Source organism: Trachypithecus francoisi, unplaced genomic scaffold (assembly GCF_009764315.1).
Source record: "Trachypithecus francoisi isolate TF-2019V2 unplaced genomic scaffold, Tfra_2.0 Lachesis_group5, whole genome shotgun sequence".
NCBI classification, from domain to species: domain Eukaryota; kingdom Metazoa; phylum Chordata; class Mammalia; order Primates; family Cercopithecidae; genus Trachypithecus; species Trachypithecus francoisi.
Genome location: NW_022681470.1, coordinates 84,170,971 through 84,196,415, shown reverse-complemented (window position 1 = coordinate 84,196,415; position 25,445 = coordinate 84,170,971). Strand labels below are relative to the sequence as shown.

At 54.5% G+C, this 25,445-nt stretch overlaps 1 protein-coding gene across 1 annotated transcript in view; it reads left to right on the top strand.

Annotated features, from left to right (window-relative positions):
• ITPKB (inositol-trisphosphate 3-kinase B) overlaps positions 1–20,608 on the top strand; it is a 111,224-nt gene extending 90,616 nt beyond the window's left edge. Inside the window, exons 3-8 of the mRNA XM_033198065.1 lie at positions 3,037–3,136; positions 4,430–4,643; positions 9,648–9,852; positions 12,159–12,260; positions 14,278–14,349; positions 17,410–20,608. Of these exons, the coding sequence (XP_033053956.1) occupies positions 3,037–3,136; positions 4,430–4,643; positions 9,648–9,852; positions 12,159–12,260; positions 14,278–14,349; positions 17,410–17,625 (909 nt within the window). The 3' untranslated portion in view covers positions 17,626–20,608. The remainder of the gene's footprint in view (positions 1–3,036; positions 3,137–4,429; positions 4,644–9,647; positions 9,853–12,158; positions 12,261–14,277; positions 14,350–17,409) is intronic.
• The last annotated feature ends 4,837 nt before the right edge of the window (positions 20,609–25,445 follow it).

Sequence of the window (25,445 nt, the reverse complement as noted above, 5' to 3'; positions counted from 1 at the left end):
TGTGAGAGGCTTGTGGATCCCTTGAACTGTCAGAAGACCCCCACCTTGGAGTACACCCTCCTTTCTGGACCCCTGGTCTTTAGCCTCTGGGAGAGGTCCAAGAACTAGAAGTTTCTTAGCTTCAAATGGCCTTGCAGAGGCTAAGCCACACTGTCTTGCCCAGCATCTGTTCACCTTCCTGGGTCACAGGCCCCTGCTCACTGTGTCTTGTGGGTCTCTGGAGAGCTGCACTCCAACAGGGTGGGCCTGACCCTGCCCCGGGCTCCAAGATCTTTATTGTTCAGAACTTAGGCCGGCAACTCCGCCTAGCACAGGACTGACCATTCTTGGAGTAACTTCAGAGACACCTGGGTCCTCTCCTTGAACACAGAGGGCTAAAGACCCTCCTATAGACACCGCTGTACCCACATCTTCTGACAGCTTTGTCTCCTGGGAGAACGGGAATCTATGTGTCAGTCTTTTTACAAGCGAGGACTAAGAACTTGTTCAAGGTCAGTCACTGAGGAGGAAAAGGGGAGCCGGGACTCGGGCCCAGGTTGGCCTGCCTCCCCGCCCCACACTCTCCCAAGGCCTCGCCTGCTCACCTGTCTCCCTCTGCCTGCACCCCCCATGCCCATGGCAGGTCTGGTTCCCAACCACTCCCAGTCCCAGTCCCCGGGCCTTTGTCCCCACACTTCCGCTGCCAGCTGCAGTCTTCTCTTTCTCTCCATTGAGTCTGGCCCCCAACTGTCTCTGGTGGGTGCAGCCTCCATAAGCTCCCTCCTTCTCCATAGTGAGCTGCCCTTGCATGGCCCCTCTGGGGTCCTGGGACCCTTCCTCCATTCGTGCTCATTTGCCTCCGCCTGTATACATAAACGGTAAAGTGGCATGCTGCAGCTGGGAGAGTGGCCCTCTCTAGTCTTCCTCGGAGGGGCCATTGCTGTTGGGATGAGGGAAGGTCACTCTCCAGGGCCCTAGAGTGTCCATCCATCCAAGGAGACTGGTATATCAGCTGTCTGTTCCTCACCGGACACAGGAAACTGAGGTCCCAAGAGGGGCTGTTGAAGCAGTGCGGTGTGGGTTCTCCCAATGGGGACATGGCATGGGATGGAGCGAGCGTTGGATTGAGACCACTCTGGGCTCCCCTCCTCCCACACCAGCCCCGAAGCCTGTCAGCCCCTGTCCTTTCTGAGCTCTGCTGCAGCGATGTGACCCACAGGTGGTGACTGGCTATGCACTTGCCCCCTGGACCCACCGTAATGGCTTCCCCCTGAGCAGGGGCATCCCCACAAGCCACTGCTGGGCTCATCTTATGTAATGAGGTTTTTGCATTGTTGCCCTCCTGCATTGTGTGCCCTGATTGTTTATGCAGCCTTCTGGGTGCTTAGATAAGAAATGCCTCTGCTGGCTTTAGCCTTCTTTGGCGATCTCCGTCAGAAGGCTCTAGGAAAAGCAGCGCTGTCAGTAAAGCCTTGGCCCTTTTGTCGCATGGCCTCGTGGGCTGCTGCCCTCTCTTAAGAATAGACTTGGTCTTGGCGGTGGGGTGAGGGTTTCTGGGATGGGGATAAAAATGACCAGGTTTAGTAAGGAAGAATTCCTCTCCTTAAATAGATTTTAACTTGAAAACCTGATGACAGAAGCGGCTGAGTCTCAGCAAAGAGAGAACAAACAAAGGAAGCTGATTTCACCTTGACTTCACCTTGGGGACCCAGCAGCCGCCACTGACCCCTGAGGGCTGCAGCTGGGTGCTTCGGGGCAAGGAGTGGGAACCACATCTTCAGCGTGTCCCCCTGTCAGGCGGGACCACCCTCATCTCCTCTGCAAGCCTCATGGCTTCTGCTCTCCGTGGTTAGCTGGTCTGGGATCTGCTTTCTCAGGAACTCACAGTGCTTCTCATTCAGGTTCTCATCGCCCCCCTCAGGGCGGGTGTGTTTTGGGGACACTTGATCTTCATCTCCGCAGCCTGTTCTTATTAAAGTTCACTTAAGGATCCTTTTTTCTAATTTTTTTTTTTTTTTTTTTTGCTGGAAAGAAAAGAATTTTATTTATTTTCAAGTAGTTGTATAGATGAATGTTTAAATCCCAGCTTCATCATTTACCTCTCCAAGGCTCAGGCTCCACCAGATGGAAATAGAAAGAATTGACTTGCATGCTCATTGAAAAAATAAAATAAGAAGATGCTTAATATACCTTAGTTCTCCTTTCTGCCCAAAGGGCCTGCTCTCCCCAAACACACACACACACATGCACGCACACACATGCGCACGCACACACTCATGCACACATATCACACACACTCATGCACACATATCACACACACTCATGCACACACACATGCACACATATCTCACACACACATGCACACACATTCATGCACACACACTCATGCACACATACTCTTGCACACATATCACACACATGCACACATGCACACACATACGCACATACACTCACGCACACATATCACACACGCACGCATATGCACACACAACTTATGCACACATATGCACACATACTCATGCACACATATGCACACACATGCACACACACACGCACACTCCCAGCCCTTGCTGTTTTCACTGAAGAAACATCCTGAGAGGGCGGAGCACAGTGCAGAGGAGAGAGCTGTGGACTTGCTCCCTCCTGTGTGACCTGAAGCCATTGGTGCAGGTTCTGTTCTGAGGAATTCCTTTAAAGTCTCCAAACCACTTGCAGGCAAGAGGTGCCTCTGTTGCCTCCGCATCTACAAATTGAATATGAACTAACGTGGTGCAGCTGGGTGGTCGTGTCCTCTCCAGCCTTCCTTGGAGGGGTCATTGCTCTTGGGACGAGGGGAGTTCCCCTGAGCATTTTGCTCAGGCTGTTTGTTAAATGGCGGTAAAGCCACCTCCCACCATGTGCCGCATAGGTGATGGTGCTGGTAAGGTCCTTGGAGCCCACCAAGGGCCCTTCCCATCTTGTGGCCACAGGCAATGAGGGCCTTCACTTTGAATTTGTCCTAACCAGAAATTAATGGTTGTCTTTCTAATGTAGAGCTTTTTGTTTGTTTGTTTCTAGAGCAAATCATGGAGGAAAATAAAAAACATGGTGCATTGGTCTCCCTTTGTCATGTCCTTCAAGAAGAAGTACCCCTGGATCCAGCTGGCAGGACACGCAGGTAGACACAGGTCTCCCGGACTTTCCTGGCTCGATGCTCAGCCCTCTGGGGAGGTGCCCTGGATGCTGCATTCTGGGGATCAAAGCTCCAGAGCAAGTTCCCTCTGAGACTTTGTAGTGTGAAATCGCAGCCACACTTGCAGGCTGCGGCCTTACCAATGCCTTGTAAATGCCGTAGACAACTGACCTCTCTGGAGTCTGTGTCACCCCGTTCCTCCAAAACACGCATCCTCCCCTCTTTCAGTCTCTGGCTTTTATTTCTGTCTCTTCCAGTCTCTCTCTTTCTCTCTCTCTTGCAGTTGTATTCAGTAAGACAGATGAAGCCATCAGTCTTTATAGCTTACCTGCCATTTGTCACCCTGGACAAAGAGGCAAAGCTAACCCCTTCATTGAGCACCTACTGTGTGCCCAAATTGCCATGGTCCTGGCAGTTGCAGCATTAATGGAGACGTAGTTTCTGCCCCGAGGAAGCCTGCAGCTGGTGGAAGATGTGGCCAAGTCACCCCATAACCACAGGGCGGTGTGCGGTGTTGGGTGAAAGGTGGCCAGGAGGAGTCCAGGCAGGGCCGGGGAGGAGGGACATCAGGAGCCAAGGCCCCAGAGCCATCCTGCCCACACGTGGGACCCTCTGGAAGCACTATCATCTGGAGACATGTCAGGAGCTGTCTGTGGACTTGGCCTTCGTGACTTCACCAGCCTGTGGGTCCTTTGCAGGCCAGCACAGGGTCCAGCATTTCGCTTACCTCCTTGACCACACTGGCCTAACCCAAGGCACCTGGATGAACAGCCTGTGTGAATACTTACTGGGTCTGGCTCAGAAGAAGTGCTGCCCAGGTGGGCCAAGCCTTAGACCTCCCCGCCCCACTTCTTAGCCTGCTGTATCTCCCCATCCTGGCTCTGAATCCTGTCCAATCAGGGTTTCTCTACTGAGGCCAGGAGACACCTTCGTTGCCGAGAAGCAGGGCTGATGATGGAGGTGAGGATGAAAATAGCAACACTAAGGACTGACTGAGTGGTGGCACCTTGGTCTCTCACCTAGCTCTGTACTCTTCCAGCAGGGAACACTGGTGAGGAGGAGTCTGGAGTCAAGGAAGCTGGGGAGCCAGCCCAGAACTCCAGTTAGTGAGTGGGGGATTGGGTCTTTAACCCACTCCCTTTAAGGTGCTCAGTCCACAGCAGGGACATAGGCACACCATCAGCCATCCCCAGGGAGGCCCAGGCCCTGTGCCAGGGAGGGTGCCTCTGCCAGCTGCCTGCAGCTGGGGACCAAGAACCTTCTCCACTTGCTCTGCAGGGAGTTTCAAGGCGGCTGCCAATGGCAGGATCCTGAAGAAGCACTGTGAGTCAGAGCAGCGCTGCCTGGACCGGCTGATGGTGGATGTGCTGAGGCCTTTCGTACCTGCCTACCACGGGGATGTGGTGAAGGACGGGGAGCGCTACAACCAGATGGACGACCTGCTGGCCGACTTTGACTCGCCCTGTGTGATGGACTGCAAGATGGGCATCAGGTGAGCCAGGCTCCTTGCACCTCACATGCCTGCCTCGCTGCAAGCCATGTGCCAGGTGCACAGCACAGCACTCAGGGCCTCCAGGAGGCCTCACAGGTGCAAGGGCAGGCTGAGGAGGCTGTTGGACCAATTAGAGCCTCCCCATCCCCAGGAATCTTCCATTATGTGCACAGGGTTCCGGGACCTGGGCTTTGCCCATGATGGCCCCTTTCCTTCTCCAGTGAGCAGAAGGCAGGGGCTGGCAGAACTAGAAAAAGGGCACCGGCTGGGTTCTGAGCCCCCATAGAGAGAAGGAAGAGAGAGCTGCCCTTGGTTCAGGTGGGATCACTAGGGATGCGGGGAGCACCAAGTAGGGAGGTCGCAGGATGGTGACTTCCTGCTGTGTGAGCTGCCGGGGGAGATGGGAACCGCGGTCTTTCCTTTTCCTCAGCCCTGGTGAGTGGGAAGAGAGAGTGGCTAGTAGAACATGCTGGTTTACTAATAAAGACCTGTGCCTGCCTAAGAGGAGGAGGAAGCCCCTGACGGAGCTCAAGAAACCCACATGGCAGGGTGCCACAGGGGCCCAAGGTGAGCCTGGAGCAGTCACTGGGCCTGTGTGCAGGACTGGCTCCCACCCCCAGGTTTCTGACAGAGGCTCAGGCTCACCCTGACACCTGCCCAGGGGATAAGCCTGGAGAGGACTCCAGGGAAGAGGAGAAAGGAAGAGTGGGCTTGAGGAGGCAGGGCAGAGAGCAGACAGGGATGCCTGAGGCTGGCTGCCCTGATCTCGGGGCTCAGTTTTAGGTGGCCGCGTTTTCTCATTACCTCTCAAACTGTGGCCCTTCCACCCTGAGTCATCCACGGCATGGCTCCTTCTCCCCTGTTCGGGTTTGGTGAACCTCCCTAAGGCTGTTGGCCCCCATGGTGTCCAGCGTGCGGTGCTCATGCTTTGGGGCTGGCCCTGGCTGCAGCACCCGGGCTGGATGGCCAGATGCCGGGCCCCTCCATGCTGCCTTGCAGGGCTGTGTGGGAGGCCAGGCACCAAGACTCAGCTCAGAGCAGAAGGCTGTGTCTACTGTGACTGGTTTAACCAGATTATTTCTCATTGAGAAAGAGGGGTGTGAGAGAGACAGAGAGAGAGAGAGGCCAAGAGAGAAGTGGGCTAAGCCAGCCAGTGTTTCTTTCCTTCCTTCTCTCTCCTCCTGGGAGTTCTGTCCTAAAATCCGCCCCTGCCACTGACTATTGTGTTCTCTCACCGTCACCACAGGGAAAGAATGGGGGATGGAGAAGCACAGGCCCCACTCTTTGCTCTTGTGCCATCTCTGGCCACCTCCCTCCCACCATCCAAGTTCCTTACTATCTTTAGCCCACAGGGACCTGGGATAGGGCAGGGAGGAGACAGAACATGCCCCCAGCCAGCCCAAGGCCATTGCTTTTCCCGAGTCTGATTTCTGACACAGGATGGCATCCCCTGGTGCACCAGAATGTGTCCTCTCAGGGGAGGCCCAGCCCTTCCTTCCAACCCAGATAGCAGCAGGGCTTCTCAGATGACCACACAGAGAATAATCCAACGGAGTCCACTCAGACCTGGCCAAAAATGTATGACCTGTGTGAAGAACACTGGCTGGGCATTTCTGGAAGTCGGCTGTCCCAAGGACAGAGCCAGCCAAGCACAGGGCCAGGCTACCCCAGAACCTGCCTGCTCCTGCTGGGGACAGGAGCCTCGCTTCCTGCCCCAGGGCTGCCCCCACCCGCCCACTTGACTTCCGCAGCTTCTCACTGATTGCACCCTAGCGTTCTCAGAAGAGACCTAGAGTGACCGTGGATGGTACCCATGAACCCATCTTGGCAGGCAGAGGGAGCAGGATGAGAGAAGAGTATGTGTGGAGGGGAAGAGGAAGGTCTCCCCAGAAGCAGGGTGCACCCAGCCCCATCTTTTCTGCACACAAATCCTAAGGACCCTTCTTTTTCCAAGGGCTGCGCTAGATGCTTCCATTATTTATCCCATTGCATTCTCACCACCATTCTGGGAGATGAGTCAGTATAAGCAGGAGGATTCTGTCACCAGGAGGTTCAGTGACTCATCGAGGCCACCCAGCCAGGCAGCAGATTGGTGCAGTTCTGCACCAGGCTTGCTTGACTGCAAATCAGGCCCCCAGCTGCAGCCCAGCCCTTCCCGAGGGAGCTGTGTAGGACCCAGCTTCCATGGCATTTCCCTGAGGTGCCGGGCTAGTTCCATCTGGGCCATGGACTGTGGCCTTCCCCCAAATGCGTTCATCCAGAACCCTTGGCTGCAGAGCCTCTCCCAAGACTGGCCGCTCATGGTCACCTCCAGAATGTGGCCTTTCCATGACAGGGTGAGGAGGCTGGAGCCCAGGGCTACCTCAAATGCTGAGTCCCAGGGCATGAGGGTTTGAGACATGTCACAGAGAAATGGAAGGGCTGGTCACCAAACAGTCCTGGGCATGGCGGGGGCAGAGGGGTGGCACTAAGGAGAATGTGATGCAGTTGCTGGTGGTGTCTGCACCTGGGAGCTTCTTGGGACTCTGGCTCCCACCGACACATGCTCAGTGGCTCTGGGGCATGCTCTGAGGTTTGTGACTTGCCCTGGAGAGTCAGCACTGTCTTCCTGACATCGGGACCAGCAGCCTGGGGAGTGCAGGTGAGAGCCCGTCCCTAGCACCTCTGCCCTTTAGGAGCTCTGGGTGGCTTTTGTCTGCCACCTGTTGGCTCCCTGGGCTGGCCTGTCTCAAAGGAGTACTTCCTCCACCTGGTCTTGAGTCCCCTCCTCCCCCAGCATCCTGTGAGTGGGCGAGCAGGTCTCTTCTCTGCTTCCCTGCATGGCTTGGAGCTTTGACTTTGCCTCGGACAGGCAGGGGAGTGTGGGGAGGGGCTGAGCCTTACCTTACCTCCCTATGGGCCTCCCACTCCACCATCCAGCTGGCACCCCCTGTGGGCATCTCCCCCAGCCCCTTTCCTCTCCTGGGCAGTGAGTGACTGCCTGCTTTGAGCCATGGGGGCCCTTTTTGGAGAAAGGCCATGTGAAAAGGGATTTCACATTGAGGTCTGCTTCCTGTTTAAGGAGGTGCTGAGAGCTCTTTGCAGAAGTGCAGCCACCCACCATGCGGGCCCCTACAGCACCCTCAGGAGTCCCTCCCCCAGCCTGGCTGCCCCTTTTCTACATGGTATACACACGGATGCACACGCAGCCCCTGCCTCGGCGCCCCCGTCACCACTGACCTGACTCTGGATGTGAGGGGTATGCTCTGTGCATGTCCTGCATGGGTGCACCTGTGTGTGCAGTGGTGCACACGAGTCCGTGTTTATGTGCATGTGTGTGCATGAGCATGTGTGTGTGTATGTGCGCACATGGGTGTGTGTGCATGCCAGGGCCCAACCCAAAGCTACTGACCTCCCGCTCCAGACCTCATCACCTCCTGGAAGGTCCTAACCAGCCAGGCCTAAGTTCACACCCAAAGAATTTGTTTTTTTCTTCCCGTTTCTTTCAGTGCAAATTTCAATTAATACAGTGGTTTCTAAAGCCTGTCATTTTTAAGACGCTGTAGTTTTTGTTTAGTCTGTTCTGGGTCCCAAACCAGCAACTTGTAGAAGTTGGTGGGCAATGTTGGAACAAGGCCTGGGAGACAGATGTGGGAAGAGTGGAGGGCCAGGTGGAGGGCAAGTGGGCAGGGCCTCTGTGGGCAGCTCTCACCCACACAGGGCAAAGGGAGAAAACTTCCCCATCCTGCAACTGACACTGCTGATTTCTGCCTCCTCAAGGGCTGTGGGCAGCCTCTGAGCCTGTTGTGTAGGGAGACTGGGGCTCTAAAAAGAGAGCAGGGAAGCGGGGGTGGGATGACTCACCCCACCTCTGCTCTGGAGAAGGTAGAAGCACAGAGGTGTGTGCTGGGGGAGGGGTTGTGTCCTGGTAGCTCAGTGCCAGCGATTCAGCCCCAGGCTGCTCAGGTTCTCTGCTGCCCCTGCCCCCGTTACCTCCCCCTGTCTAGGTGGTCCCCGCCAGTTCAGCTGGAGCTGCTTGTGTGGAGGCCAGGGCCATGAGGCAGTTGAGTTGGAAGCATTTTCTCAGGCTTTTTGGGCTGGGGGCTCACCTATGAGGAGGCCTGGTGTCGATGGGGTGGGGTGTGCCAGGCTTGTCTCCAGGATGAGCAGAGGCTGAGGGAGCTCCCTGCCTTTCCCCCCACACTACGGGCTTCTCCATCCACACTGGGGCCCCTTCCGAAGCCACCTTCTGACCTGAACTTTGTTCTCCAGAAGATTTCGCCTCTTTGGAAAGGGCAGAGACACTTATGGGCAGGCTCAGCCTTCAGGCTGCCTGAGAGCAACAGAGATTGGGGCTTGAGGAGGACAGACTTCTCCCGCTAGGACAGCTTCTGGCTTTGGAAGCCCTTGCTTTATGGAAGGGCCCAGGCAGCCAAGGGGGTACAGTGGGGCCCTGAGTAGACCCTGCCCCCCAGTCCCCTCTCTCAGCTCTACTGTAGCAGCAGGATCAGGACAAGCCCCCTGCCCCACTGTCCTGCCTCCGTCTTCCTTCTTCTGCCAGTTCCTGTAGGGGTCTTCTGAGGAGGAGCTCCTTGGGCTTTGTGAGACCAGCCGATGGGCTCAGAGTGAAGGTGGTCTGATTCAGTGAGGCTGCCCCTTTTCTCCTGGATCAAGAGCCAATCCCAGGCTGGGTGGTGGTGCACACCTGTAATCCCAGCACTTTAGGAGGCCGAGGTGGGAGGATCACTTGAGGCTAGAAATTTGAGACCAGCCTGGGCAACATAGCGAGACTCCCCTATCTCTACTAAAAAAATTATCTAAACAAAGAAAAAAAAATTAGAGCCAGCCCCAGCTGGAACAGAGTCTGCCGCCCCCTCCGAAGGTCATGCCTTGACTCAGGGCGCTGAGCTGACTGCGGCTGTCGGGCAACACATGCCCCGAACCTTCATCCACCAGGCGGGAAAGGAGCTGCTGGTCAGCCCTGCCCCAGGCCGCGGCCCTCATGTTGCCTCCCCTCCTACACAGGACCTACCTGGAGGAGGAGCTCACCAAGGCCCGGAAGAAGCCCAGCCTGCGGAAGGACATGTACCAGAAGATGATCGAGGTGGACCCCGAGGCCCCCACCGAGGAGGAGAAAGCACAGCGGGCTGTGACCAAGCCGCGGTACATGCAGTGGCGGGAGACCATCAGCTCCACGGCCACCCTGGGGTTCAGAATCGAGGGAATCAAGGTGAGGCTGGCAAGTGAGTGCAGCCTCAGGCCCCACCCGTGCCCACCTCGAGGGGCTTGGCTTCTCTCAGGGCCGTTTGGAAGCTGTAAGCTTCTCCAAGCACAGGCTCAGAGTGTGGGTGGCCCACCCCAAGGCCAGACATTTGGAGACATCAGCCTATTCCTCAGGCGGGATGGCTGTGTAGGGGGCTCAGGCCTCAGAGCAGAGTGGCTTCCAGCCTGCCCAACTGTCAGCCCTCTGCCGAGGACTCTCCATTTCGCCCAGACGGTGCCTGGCACCAAGAGCCAGGCAAGAGCTGCCTACGGGATGCCTGTCGGGGAGCTGGTTCATTCTGCTGTGGCTGCAAACCGGGACTGGCAGACAATTCAGGGAAGGGAGGAGCATGCTGGCCGCCTTTGATGTTGGAGCCAGGGTCCCTCAGAAACCGCATTCTCTCCTCTTTGCTCTTCGATCTTCTTTTTTTTTTTGAAATTTCAAACTATTTGTTGGAACAGAAATAGAAACATAAGCCCCAAGTAAACAACATGACAAATTTTGTAAGTAAATGTAATATTCCCCTAATTAATATATTTACTTTGTGTTCGTGGTTTACAAAATGATGGCTCTTCCCCTTCTATCCCTTTGTACCTATGTGTATCTGGCAGAGAAGTTCTTAACTCTGGCTATGGGCACACAGAAGCTTCCTATATGTGATTATGCTCAAATATTTATTTACTTTCCCCAGAATAAATTGGGGAACTGGCACTGTCTGGATTGATGACTGTCTGGATTGATCACTGGCACTGTCTGAATTGCTCTCCCTGTCCTGGGCCCCTGCGTGCACCCTTGCTGTTAAATTTGCAAGAGCAGGGCTTTGGGGCGCCGGCCCCTCAGGGTCTCAGCAGCTGGCCCTCTAGAGCAGATGGCAGTCCCTGTGGGGTTGCCAGGTCTCCCATCTCTGTCCAGTCGTGGTCTGCATCATCTCTAATGTCCAGCCTGGAGTCAGGGTTGGGCAGCTGAGGGTCCTGATGGGAGGTTCCCCTCAGCCTCCTTTCAGATGGCATTTAGACGTACGCTTCCGCAGTTGTCAATGGCTCGCTGCCCACAGTGGCGTGTGGGGGAAGTTTTTACCTTCCCCTGGGACAGCTGCTTTGTGAGCTCTGGGCTGAGAAAGGCATTTGCCCCCTTCTTTGTCTTTTGTAGCCCTTCCCTCTTTTTTGCATCCAGCTCTGAGACTGGATGCAAATTCTGTACCCCTCCTCCTTCTCCTTAACCCTTGCTTTCCTTACTTTATTTGTTCAAAACAATCCACTTTCCCTTCACCTCTCCCTCTCAAGCAGGATGTGCTCTTGGTCTCTGTCTATTGTCCAGCCATCAGAACGGCCAACAGCCTGTCTTCCTGCTCAGAGAGAAGGCAGCTGTCTTCACCGTCACCTACCCACCCCAGCCTCAGCCAAGAGCCTCTGTCTGGGGTGCGCTTCCTGTGGTCCCCCGCTCTCGGCCCCTTCTGCACCCAGGGCTGCTCTCTCGTCCCCAGGTCCTGCCAGTCCTGTCAAAGGCAGCCACAGTGAGGACACAGCTGAAGTAATCTCCAGCCTGAGGGCAGACACGGCCCACTGTTGGGGCTCCTCGCGGAGCATTCCTTTCTCACCCTTTGTCCCTAAAGAACAAATTTCCCCATAGGTCAGCAAAGCCCCACATGCAGGCCCAGGACAACCTGAACAGGGATAGTGCTGGGGCCAAGCAGATGGGAGTGGGGTGGGCGAGGGAGCAGAGATGAGCAGGGCTGTATTGGATCCTGGCTTTCAGAAAACCTGAAAGAAGAGATGGTAGATTATAAAGGAAGTCAACCTGAGCTCGAGGCAGGAGCAAGTCTCTCCTGCCTGTGCTGAGGGGAGGTGCCTCTGGAGGGCAGGGACCTCTGGGCACCGGTTTCAGGGCCCAGGCTCCGGAGTGGGAAGTTGAGGCGGACCCTCTCTCGGCCCTGCTGATGCACTCAGGACGGGCCAGACCCTGGCCGTGCTACTCCATCCTCGGCCCAGATGACCCTCACATCTCCGGCCCTTTCCTACCACTGTTCACTTGTCTGGGGATGTCAGCACCACCCTCTGTGTTCCCCTGTGTCTGGGCACAGGGCAGGCTCCCCTCTGCTGTGCATGCCACCTCCATGCGCCATATGTGGACACCTGGGTGCCTCCGCTGACCCTGACCCGGGTCCGGATGGGGCTCGCCTGCTCTGTGGTGTTGGGTGGGTGAGAACAGTCTTTGCCTTTGCCCGAGGGTCCCTGCTGACCCCCTTCGGGGTGGGGTGTTGTTCTTTTTCTCAGAAAGAAGACGGCACCGTGAACCGGGACTTCAAGAAGACCAAAACGAGGGAGCAGGTCACCGAGGCCTTCAGAGAGTTCACTAAAGGAAACCATAACATCCTGGTGAGTCTGGCACCTCCAGAGAGGGTCTCTCCAGCCAGCCAGGAAGGGACAACTGTGTCTACTCTGGAGGTGCCTATGGGGAGGACAAAGCACCCCCAGGGACAGCACACCCCAACCCGAGTCTGTAGGGCTCTGTAGAGAGGCCGCTGGCAGACTTTTGTGGCTCTCTCATTCCGCCCTTTCAAAAGTCAAAGGCACGCTGGGCGTGGTGGCTAACACCTATAATCCCAGCACTTTGGGAGGCCATGGCAGGCAGATCACCTGAGGTCAGAAGTTCGAGACCAGCCTGGCCAACATGGTGAAACTCCGTGTCTACTAAAAACACAAAAATTAGCCAGACATGGTGGTGCATGCCTGTAATTCCAGCCACTTGGGAGGCTGAGGCAGGAGAATTGCTTGAACCCAGGAGCGGAGGTTGCAGTGAGCTGAGATTTTGCCATTGCACTTCAGCCTGGGCAACAAGAGTGAGACTGTCTCAAAAAAAAAAAAAAAAAGTCAAGGGCACTGAAGTTTGTACCCAGGAAAGTGTGTATCCATCCTGGCCCCAGGCTTCTGCTTGGAAAGTGAAGAGGAAGGCGATGTGCTTGTCGCTGGCGTGCGTCGGGTAGCGTCGGGGAAGCTTGGTGGACACTCACTGACTCTCCCTTAGCCATCGGCCCCATAGCTCCAGAGAGCATTTCCCATCCCCTGAGAGAGAGAACTGCTGCGTTTCCACAGTGCCCGCTGCCTGCCAGGTGTCATGCCAAGTGTGCTGCAAATCTTCACAGCAGACCTGCTGTGGGTAGACCTCCTTGTCCCCATCTTGTGTGCCCGAGGTCACACTGCCCCCTGCCAGGGAGAGCTGGCAAGCTGTCTCCAAGTCTGGGGGTGTGGGTTGTGCAAGTTCATGACAAAGTTCTGTCTTGTGTATTGCTGCTGCAGCGACCCGCAGGCTGGATAGACGCTCTGCCCACTGGGACCAGAGCACTGACCCTTCCAGCTGAATTAGGGAATATTGTGCCACTGTGGCCCAAGTGCACAGCTCCCCAGGACAGTCATAGATCCAGGCACATCTGGGACACGGGCCCTAGAGCCCCTGTGAACGGCACCTCCTGAACAGGCCACAGCAGCTGCAGAACAAGTAGGGGAGGACCAGGTAGCCGTTTCTCCAAGGAGACTCAGTACTGACTGGAACTGGGAAATCTTCCTTTTCGAGCTGGGGAGGCTTCCCTTGGCTCCTGGCAAGCTCTGAGGCTGCAGGCATGGGGAATGCACCTGACTCTTTCGTAGCCCAAGTCCTCCAGTTCCTGAGTCCCCTGCAGGGGAGGATCTCAGCCCCTTAGCAGTGGCCACCATGGAACATGCCCCCTATGCCTGAGATCGACAGGGGTTTGTTCCTGGTGCTGAACACTCCAGGGGCTGCTCGGCTGGCCCTGCCAGCTGTCACTGCTTTCCAGCAGGCATTGAGGAACTCTGTACCTGTGTATGACAGGCTTCCCAAGGCAGCCGGGGGGTAAGACCCACAGAGCTGGCCTCTGGGGAGGATGGGGCACCCCCAAGGCCAGCACAGCTTGACACGAGTTTATAGGGCTCCGTGGAGAGGCCACTGGGAGAGATATTTGTGGTTCTCCCTCTTACTCTGTCCTTTCAAAAGTCAAGGGTACTGACTTTCATGCTGAGAAAGACGCCATAGCAGCCCTGCTTGCAGGAAGATGCGTCTAGATGTCTGGCATTCAGGGTAGACCACACTCACAGGAGCAACCACTAGAGGCCGCATGGGTGTTCCGATACTGCCCTCCCCGCACCTCCTGTTCACGGAGAAAGGTTGGTGGGAGAAAGGGCGGCAGCGGAGCCCCAGCTACAGCCCCTCCTCTGGGCTGCAGTTTCTTCATTTGTAGATAAGGAGGTTGGAATAAATGATCAGGGTGTAAGGTCACTGCCATTTCTACAGTCGGTGACTCTAATGAGCTAAATGGACTAAAATCCACCCCTTCCCCCCACGCAGTGTTTAAAAATCTGATCCTCTTTCTATTCCCAGATCGCCTATCGGGACCGGCTGAAGGCCATTCGAACCACTCTAGAAGTTTCTCCCTTCTTCAAGTGCCACGAGGTAGATATTGGCAAGCTTTTGCCCTCTTGAGCAGAATGCTGCGCATGCCGACAGGCCTTCTTCTTCCAGAAGCCCGTGGTGGGGGGCGGGGGGCGGGCATTTTCACGTTAGTGCAGCCAGAGGCAGGCCATCAGGGACCAGCCCCTCGCAGCATGGGGGAGCTGCGTCTTAATGCTCCCTAGGGTGACCACACGGGCTGTCCTACCTGAGAACCCTGGCTATTGCCCCCTTTCTCCTCCCTTGTCCTTCCAGCTCCAGAGTCTTGTCCATTCTGGGCAGTGGTGGCAGGACTTCTATCCCACATACCCCATGGTCTTAGGGCAGAAGCTCTCTGAGCTGCTAGAATAGCCAGGCACCTCCCGACCACCACCTATATCTTCAGATGAGACCCTGAGGAGGGCAGGCAGGTCTTCAGGTGTCACTCTCGGGCGGGGCTGGAACCTCCCACCTTTGCATATGTTGGTTGGCAGGGGCAGCAGGCAGCAGGTGGGGAACTGAGACACCTGAGAGAGGCTCTGGGAGGTGTCGGCAGGTTCCCTGGAGGGGTACGAGACCCTGACATGGGGAGTCCAGGTCCCCAGCCACATGACACATTCACAGATCCCACACTCATCAATCCTATACCACACACATTCACAGATCACACTCATAAACCCTACGTGCATATACACATTCACACACATTCACAGATCACACTCATAAACCCCACGTGCATATACACATTCACACACATTCACAGATCACACTCATAAACCCCACGTGCATATACACATTCACACACATTCACAGATCACACTCATAAACCCCACGTGCATATACACATTCACACACATTCACAGATCACACTCATAAACCCCACGTGCATATACACATTCACACACATTCACAGATCACACTCATAAACCCCACGTGCATATACACATTCACACACATTCACAGATCACACTCATAAACCCCACGTGCATATACACATTCACACACATTCACAGATCACACTCATAAACCCCACGTGCATATACACATTCACACACATTCACAGATCACACTCATAAACCCTACATGCACACACATTCCCACATGCATTCACAAATCACACACACATTCACACACACAAATCACAATCACATGCATACACACACATTCATACATCACACATTGACACAAGTCATACACATACACGCTCATACATGTATTCATATATCCAATACACATTTTTGTGTGCACACCCACTCATATACAAACATGCATGCCTTTACCAGTCACACGCCCACCCCCACACACACACAGCTGCAGTGCTGAGGCCGTCTAACTCCATGGGTGTGAAGCGGGATCCTGCGGCTCCCTGCAGCTGTGTAGGTGGTTCAGGAAAGCAGCCCTCTCATTGGACTGTCTTGTGGAGGCCCTCTTGCATGGGGTCTTGTATGGAGGTGGCCTCAGCCTATGCCCTGCCCACAGAGAAGGCTGCGGAGCCAGCAGTAGGAACTCATAGGGTCAGCCCTGGGGCACCCAGCAGGGCGGTGCATCTTTCTGCAAACTACAGCACCGGCCCTCCTCAGGCAGATGGCCTACCTTGCTCCTGGATGTCATTCCCTGCGGGGCACCTGGAGAGGATGGCTGCGAGGAGGGGGTGGCACACCTAGAGAGGAGACTCAGGCTTTGCTCTGCCCCTAGCAGGGAGCTCTGTCCTTCTCAGAAGGTTCTTTGCTCTCCTCGTCCCCTAGACCCTCAGCTCCTCGTGGGGCCTCTCCTTTCCACTTGATGAAGCATCCTCGTGCCTCTTGCCAGAGCCCCCTTTGTCCTAGCTGCCTTTCTGGAGGATGGGGGTGCTGCCTGGCTGCCTGACCCCAGGAGCCGAGCCTCGGAGGACTTCAGGCCACAGAGCTCTGTCTCAAAGCCGTTCCCACCCTTCTTCAACACTTCTGCTTTCATTTCTTGGAAGAGCATTTTGTTCTACACATTTTGGAGTCTCCCTTAAGGTCTGGAAAGAGGCCAAATCAGCTGGGGTCTGTTGTTTTCCACCTGGGAAGAGGAAGCCCCTTTTCTGGGCTCAGCCTCGCCAGGGGCCCCACCTGCCCTGCACTGCTGGAAGCTGGAATATCACCTCAGCCCTTTCTGTGCCCCTGGCCTTCCTCTGGCCCCACTCAGGTGACCCAGGGGTATGTGTGGCCGTATTTGGGAAAGCGCCTCGCTCCCACGCACAGGCTCTGAGCTCTCCCAGGAGGGGCAGGCTCTTTGGTGCCCACTGTCCCTGGGCCAGGCTGGGAAGGCTCTATAGGGCCTGTCCGCCCTGAATCTGCAGGGGGTTGTGCTGCTGTGGTGGGGGTGCTGTGTGCATTTGAACTGGGTTCTTTTCCACCCCCGCCCCGGGAGAGTTTGGGCTCTTCTGGGCACCTTCCCTTTCACTGTGATTCCCTCCAGAGTGTTTGGGAGGAGTCAGGTTCTAGGAGGGGGAAGGGCGAGGCCCCAGGTTTGGTTGTGGTCTAGAAAGAGTGGAAAGTTTGCCCAGGTGCAGTGATCCATGCCTCTAATCTCAGCACTTTCCGAGGCCAAGGCAGGAGGTTGGCTTGAGCTTAGGAGTTTGGGACCAGCCTGGGTAACATAGTGAAACCCTGTCTCTACAGAAATGAAAAACAAAAAATTTGCCAGGCATGGTGGTACATGCCTGTAGTCCCAACTACTTGGGAGGCTGTGGTGGGAGGATCGCTGGAGCCCAGGAGGTTGCACCACTGCACTCCAGCCAGGGCGACAGAGTAAGACCCTGTCTGGAGGGAAGGAAGGAAAGAAGGAGGGAAGGAGTGGAAAGTGTGCAGGCCAGAGTCGGGGCGTGAAAGGGTGCCTACTGCTGCCCACACAGAAGGTGGTCACCGACCCTGGAACCCAATGCCCTCTGCCCAGGCATGGCCATTCTTGGGCCGGCTCTGCTGCCTGGCTGAAAATGGGGATTGGAATTGCAGGCGCCGGCCTGAGCGAGCCTCCCCACCTGGTCAGCCAGCCCCAGGCCGCAGTGGGAAGGGCAGGGCGGGGGCTCCAGGTCACCCTTCACCCCCCTGTTCCCCTCAGGTCATTGGCAGCTCCCTCCTCTTCATCCATGACAAGAAGGAACAGGCCAAAGTGTGGATGATCGACTTTGGGAAAACCACACCCCTGCCTGAGGGCCAGACCCTGCAGCATGACGTCCCCTGGCAGGAGGGGAACCGGGAGGATGGCTACCTCTCGGGGCTGAACAACCTCATCGACATCCTGACGGAAATGTCCCAGGATGCCCCACTCGCCTGAGCTGCCCACACCCTCCCTGGCCCTTGCCTGGGCCTCCTTTCCTCCCCCTGTGCTTCCTTTCTCGTTCCTAACTTTTCCTTCACTTCCACCTGGGCTCAAACCCAGAATTGACCCTCCCGAACTGCACTACAAGACACTTTGTAGAAGAGATGAGAGTTTCTCGTCATTTTCCTAACTTCAGGGCTTGGAGGTGGTGTTTGGACTGCTCTTTGGAGAGAGGGTCACCTACTAGAAGAGAAATGCCCAGTCCGAGAGGTGGGTCAGGTGTAGAGCTGAAGGGGGTCCCTGGGTCCTGAGGGGACCCTACCGGATGAGCCCTGCCCCTGGGAACCCCCTAGGAAGCGCCAGCCTGGACCGACCACCTGCGGAGGCCTGCTGCCCCCTGGCGGCCAGTGCTGTTAGAGAGCTGCCAAGCACAGTGTTGTTTCTGCCAGGGCCTCCCCACCTGAATGCCCAGGGGGCCGGCCGGGTTCCTGGTGCCTGGCTGGGAGCAGGGTTTTCTGGTAGTTGGGGCACAAAACCATCAGGGAACCACATGTTGACTGTGAGCAAAGTGTCTTCCGATTAGCAGCCTCAGGGATGCCTTGGTGGCCTCTCCAGGGCTGCTCAGGCAAGGCCCCCCATCCATCTGGTATGGAAACCGCCGGCTCCAGGCCAGACCCAGGAGCCAGGAGAAAGCTGAAGCCAGCTTGGCTGTGTTCTCTGATCTAGGCCTTCCCAGAGGAGGCGAGCAGAAGCTGTGCTCTTCCATTTGGAATTGCAACCCATGAATTCAGAAGGCACATTGTGCCACGCTGAGCTCCAGGGGTGCTACCAGGGGAAGATGGGACCTATAGAGTCTCTGGGCCCTGGCCCCAGGGAGGGACACGCTTTTCTTGACCCTCACCTACCTGATGCCAGTTGGTCTACCCTGCTTGCATATGTGGGCTCCTGTCATGGGGCTCAGAGTCCCTTGCAGATCTAGAAATAGGAGAGGAGCTCAGGTCCGTGCCAGGCAGGAAGAAGGCAGGCTTCTGGCTTCCAGAGATGCCATGGTGGCCTCCTGGCATCATTTGTTATTGCCTCTGAAATAAGTCTTAACCGCCTGAAGGGCTTAGATTCCTGCTTCTCCAATGTAGTGTGGGTATTTTGCAGGGTATGTGGTGGATGCCAGGGCGTGCTCCAGGCACCTCTTCCTGAAGTCTTTGCATTTGAAGATTCATGGAAGACCTATTTAAGCCCAATTTTAACTGAAAGCCAGTGAGTCTGTTATGGCGAGGAATGTAAAATTCACATGACTTCTTAAGAACAAAACCCCCAGCTCTGTCCCAGGCTCCTTGGTGCTTGCCACCCACTCCTTTGCTGTCAGAGGTAGAGGAGCTGTGAGAGTCCAGGAGCTAGGGACACAGAGGGAGACTGTGGACCAAGGTGTGTGTGTCTGGAGTAACCACTGCCCACCCCACCGCCCCAGGGTCTCTGGGGAACTGTCAGCCTGCCCACGGGACATGTACATTTCCCCTTTTGTGCTGGAAGTGTGAGTGACACTTGGTGGGGGTGGAGGGTGGGACACATGAAGATGTATAAGTACAGATTTTAAAAAAGGAAATCACTTAAACTTCCTGGCTCTTGTTTAAAACAGTGGTGAGCTCCTGTGTGGGCCGACTTGCTAAAGGCCACACCCGGAGCACGAGAGACCTCGTGGCAGCATGTGATCTGGGAGGCAGCAGGACGGGGGCGTTGGGGAGCCAAAGTCAACTCTGGGCCTCTGGAGCTATAGTGACTTTTGGGCTAGAAGAGACCCTGGTGGTCTGTGCTTCAGCCATTTGCAGGGCAGGGGCATCATTCATTCAGACATAAAGATTCTATGACTATGGACTGGCCAAAAGTTATCCTCTTCCATCTGTGAAAGAAGTTTGCTAAAGCAAATCATGATATGAACGAAAATTACAGGGGGCCTGTTTAAGAGAACAAAATGTTCCAAGCACTTGAGGCAGACACCAGTTGTTTGCAAACAATGTGCTAATATGCAAATGATGTGCTTATTAAAGGAGGCCCATGGGGCCTCTTATTGGCAATACTTTGCTGTCGGGTTACATTAAATATGTGAAAGTGTGTGAAATAGCATCACTTTAGGGTTATTCTGTTACTTAGGGTTTTTGTTTTCTGGTTTTTTTTCTTTTTCTGTATTTACCATGCTAGTTCTCTTCCACACCTACTCTGTCTCTCAAGCCATTCTGCCAGCTGCTTCCCTGCCATCTGGCCCTTCCCTTTGTCTCAGTGGGATAGATGGATTCTGAAATAGAATCTCCCAGAACCTCTGCCCTGGCAGCCTGGAAGACCATGCCTGCCCAGCCCACATCGCCGCAGGGACTCCTTGGGTCCTGGCAGTGCAGATGCCAGCAGGCAGGACAAACTCTGTGCACCAGTGCCCAGGTGAATGGGCGCTGGGCCCTCTTGCCCCGTCCTCCGGGGTGCCCAGGGAGTTCTTGGCATTCAGCACTGCTTAGCATTCTCGGAAGGTTTCCTCAACTGCTTGCTTTTCCCATGCTTGCCTTTAGTGTCATGTAAGGCATTTTTAAATTATATTTATTTTGTTGGGTTTTAAAATTGCACAGAACACTAAGACCGAAAGGCTGGACTTGTTTCTCCTTGAAAGCTTTGCGTTTGTTTTGAACTTCCTTTCCCACTTGGTAGAAAGAGCCCAGAAGAAGCCCCGACCCCATAAGATGGACTCTTTCCTCCTTCAGTTGAATTTAGCTTTGAGTTTCTCTGCATCTGTCCACCCCTTTTGTATATAACCCAGCCCCTGGCTCTGGGGTGTTCACCTCATCAGTGGCTTTTGTTCTGGAGGAGAGGACCCCCCACACACACCTGCTGAGAGGCTCTCTTTCTGTTCTGCACCCCTCTTCCCATGGGACCTTGGAGAAAACTGAACTGTTACAAACCCCCTGCACAGTGCCTGTCAAACAGATGCAAACCTTCCTGAATAAAGCCTTGGAGACCAGCGCTGTCTGTGGTGTGATCCTTCTGGCCCCCAACCCTTGACACCTGGCTGAGGGGCAGGCTGGGGAGTCTTAGGAAGCTAGAGGGCCTGCATGGGGGCTGTTAGGAGAGTGGGTGTCAGATTGGGTAACATTTTAATTTGTAAAGAATATAAACCACTCTCCCAAACGAGTCTTTTTAATCCTTACAAAACTTTGAAATAGTGGCTCAGAGACTAGAACATCAACCAAGAAGCACTGCCCCCAAGCAGGGGGGGGTCTCCGGTGCAGCGATCGCTTCTGGGGCCTTACTCTAAGCTAGACTGGGGCTGAAGGCGCCCATCAGAGTTCCTGTTTTACCCAGATCAATTCCCTGAACAAAGATTTATAGTCTCTGTTTTACAGATGAGGAAACTGAGGTTTAGATCAAGCAACTTGACCTAAGTGGGAAGCAAGGATTTGAATCTAGAATGTGCGTTGATTGAAAACCATTTCTGTCATCCTCCTAACTGGGGGTGGGGATTGGGGTGGGGAGCAGTGTCTGGAGGGCAAAGAGCTTGTCTTATCTTTGTCCCAGATCCCAGGCTCTAAGCCCCTTAACTTGGCACACAGTAGCAGCCCAGGGAGGGTCTGGAGAACTAGTTCATGGCTGCTTGGCTGGGGCGTCCAGAAAAGACCTTTGGGGGCAAAGCCCCTGCCCCACATCGTGATGGCTTCATCATCTGCTACTGTGCACTTTCCTTTAGGCCTCTCCCTAGCTCTGGATTGCTGGGGGCTTCATTTGCAGAACTCAGAATTATTTATTTGGAGATGGAGATCCTTCCTTTTTCTCCTTCCTCCTCCTTTCTACTTTCTTGTTTCCTCCCTTCTTCCTTCCTCCCTCCCTCCCTCCTTTCCTTCTTTTTTCCCCTTCCTTCCTTGCTTCCTTCTTTCTTCTTCCTTCCTTCCTTTTCTTCCTTCTTCCTTCCTTCTTTCCTTCTTCCCTCTCTCTTCCTCCCTCCTTTCTTTTTCTTTCTCTCTCTCTTTCTCTTTCTTCTTTCTTTCTCCCCTCCCTTCCCCCCCCCTTTCTTTCCCTTCTCTTCCCTTCCCTTCTTTCATCTTCCTCTGTTGCCCAGGCTGGAGTGCAGTGCCACAATCACAGCTCACTACAGCCTCCACCTCCTGGGCTCATGTGATCCTCCCACCTCAGCCTCCTGAGTAGCTGGGACCACAGGTATACACCACCACACCCAGCTAATTTTGCATTTTTTGTAGAGATGGGGTTTCACCATGTTGCCTAGGCTGGTCTCAAACTCCTGGCCTCAAGCAGTCCTCCCACTCAGCCTCCTAAAGTGCTGGGATTACAGGTACGAGCCACCGCGCCCGGCTGCATCCTTTCTTTATCATCACTTTGACAGGTGATAGGCTGGGAGTACAGATGGTGAAAGCCACAGGGTCTTTTCATCTGCTCTCCCCAGACTGGCATGTGGTAATTATGCTCCCTTCAGATTTTTGTGCCTTCACTTACATGGTATTGTTGGTGATGCCACAGCAACCAGCTCTGCAGGTGCCAACCAATGTCCAGCAATGGAGCCCTTTATTGCATTCAGACTGGTGGGCCATCCAACTGCAGAATTCCACCCTGCGGGCTGTTTTCTAAGCAGATCAGCTGTCCCATTTGTGTCCTTGCAAACCTGGATGGTCAGTCACCAGTTGCCTTCCAGGACCACTGCTGGCACCAATTGCCTTAGCCTGGGCCCCTAGAAACCGGTCACCATGGCCACTGCTTGGCAGCAAGTGTGACCAACTCCTTAGTCTTATGGGATGTCTTCAGAGACACTGGGTGAACTGCCGTGTCTGGGGACAGTCCTCCTAGGGAAGGCAGGGATATAAATATCTGTGCCAGCTCCTGCTGGCTCTGTTTCCCAGTGGTCAGTCTTCCCGGAGGGTGTGATTTCTGGGGTGGCACTGTCAGCCTCTCCAGTAACCATGAGGCCCCTGAGCCTGTGCATAGGTGCCACACCCCCATAACGTGTCCCTGCAGTGATGGCAGCATTGGCGATGTGGTTTCAAGACCACAGGCACCATACCGGCCATGGCTGGGTGGCTGCAGTCTGGCATGTTGTGTAAACTAAGTTTGGACAGGACCTTTTCCAGCAAACACCAGCAGGGCAGCGTCCATCCGGCCCCCAGCCCCTGCCGGTCCTCTCTGCTCCTTGTATGTCCTCGACTGAGGGCTTCACCCTTTTACTCGACTGGGCAGGAGGCTGGGGTCACATGGGACTGCTCTCCAATTCTGGTGTGGGGAGGGGAGAGAAGCTGAGAATAAAGGAGCTCTGTGGGGTGCCATGGTAGGTTGACTGGGGAGTGCTCAGCGGTGTTGATGAGGGGAGGCCATCTCCATACCAGGGCACACCAGAACAACACTCCTCGAACCAGTCTGAGAATCGGCGATGAGAAGACCCTGGGAGAGGCACTGGGAGACGCCTGCTTCTAAGCAGTTGTGGGCCAGGTCAGCCCTGTGACCTCTCCTCCCCACATCTGCTTGGGCACCACAATCTCTGGGAGGTCTTCACTGACGTCCAGATGGTGGCTTGTGTTAACATGGTAGTTCTTCACCTTTTGGGTCACATATCCCTTAGATAATTTAGAGAAAGCTGTAAATCTCTCCAGAAAAACTCATATGCATATACACAAATGATACTATGTACAAATTTAGGGACCCACGGACACCCCCCAGCCTCCAAAGTCCATTGGTAAATGCCCAGATGGTGTATGGGCCCTGGCTTGTAATAACCCTACCTGGTAAGACATCATGGACGAGTGGCCCCTTCCCCTTCTCCCTCTAGTGTGTGACATCTCTGTGCATCAGAGACCTGCCTGGCCCCTGGCCCCCTCTTTTCCACTCCCTTAACCGCCCAGCTTCTGAACAGGTGTCACCTTAGAAATATGGCCTACCTGATTTCCTAAATAGTCTATTGGAAACAGCCATGCCATTAACTTACGTTTGGTCTATAACTGCTTTAGTACTATAATAGCAGAGTTGAATTGTGTAGTTGTCACAGAGACTGCATGGCTGCAAAGCCTAAAATATTTACTATCTGTCCCTATACAGAGAAAGTTTGCCAACTCCTGCCTGAGAATAATGGCAACCAGTAACAATTAAGGATTGCTTTGTGCCAGGCACCATACCAGGTGATTAAAGTTAAGTAGTTTAATCTTTATAAAAAACTCTATGATGAGCTTCATCGACCCCATTTTGTAGGTAAGAAAGCAGAGGCACAGAGAGGGTGAGTAACTCATCTAAGATCACACAACTGGTAGGCAACAGATGCAGGCTTTGAAACAAGGTTCAAAACCTTTCCATGACTCTGCACCTTATTCCTGAGCAGTCCAGGAGGTCTCCCCAGCAGCGGGTTTTGCCCCAGCACCAGCACTATTCTGGGATTACTGAGACAGCCATTGTCAAGCTGAGTCCTTGTTTGGGGACCTGGCCAGGCCCTGTGAAGTATGGACAGCTGAGTTGCAGCAACTCTTGGCTCTAGCCCCCAAGATCAACTGGCAGGACCTGCTCTCCAGCAGGACTGGGGGAGTTGGGGTGGGGTGGGGATATGGTTTGGCTCTCTGTCCGTGCCGCGCCGCAAATCTCATCTCAAATTGTAATCACCACATGTGAGGGAGGGACTTGGTGGGAGGTGATTGGATCATAGGGGTGGTTTCCCCACTGCTGTTCTCATGATAATAAGTGAGTTCCTACAAGATCTGATGATTTAAAAGTGTTTGGCAGTTCTCCGCCTTGCATTCTCTCTCCTGCCACCATGTAAGACGTGCCTAGATTCCTCTTTGCCTTCTGGCACTGTTGTAAGTTTCCTGAGGCCTCCCCAACCATGCAGAACTGTGAACCAATGAAACCTTTTATTCTTCATAGATTACCCAGTCTTAGGTAGTTCTTTACAGCAGTGTGAAAATGGACTAATGCAGGTGGGGACCCTGGGTCTCTCTAAGGAGGCACTGTTTGTTCTGGGCTCTCTGTAACCCTTCAGGGCAGCACAGCCTAGGCACCCCCCCATACCCCAGTCATCTCTCCTCACTGCAGACTGACTGTGCAGAACCAAGTTTACTCTTTAGCTCACAGGCTAGCTCCCATGCCCTCCCACAGAAACACAGAACATTATCCTAGTTCCCACAAACACATTGAAACAGCAGACAAGTCATTTTTCTTGCTGTTTTACTGCAACAACTGTGGCCTGCTCCTGGCATTTCAAGTGCCACGCATGGGCCCGAGATGACAAATTCAACAAACAAGTGAGAAAGGGAATGGCAAACCAGGAATGAGAAGATGGATTACATGCTTTAGCAAGATGTGAGGGCTTGCAGGGTTTTTTTAAAAACAAGAAAATAGGCCGGGCACGGTGGCTCAAGCCTGTAATCCCAGCACTTTGGGAGGCCGAGACGGGCGGATCACGAGGTCAGGAGATTGAGACCATCCTGGCTAACACGGTGAAACCCCGTCTCTACTAAAAATACAAAAAAAAAAAAAAACTAGCCAGGCGAGGTGGCAGGCGCCTGTAGTCCCAGCTACTCGGGAGGCTGAGGCAGGAGAATGTCGTGAACCCGGGAGGCGGACTTGCAGTGAGCTGAGATCCGGCCACCGCACTCCAGCCTGGGCGACAGAGCAAAACTCCGTCTCAAAAAAAAAAAAAAACAAAACAAAACAAGAAAATAACTAGTTGTTGTAATAATGACAACAATAATACACGAGAGGGGCCGGGCGCGGTGACTCACACCTGTAATCCCAGCACTTTGGGAGGCCAAGGTGGGCGGATCACAAGGTCAGGAGATCGAGACCATTCTGGCTAACATGGGGAAACCCCGTCTCTA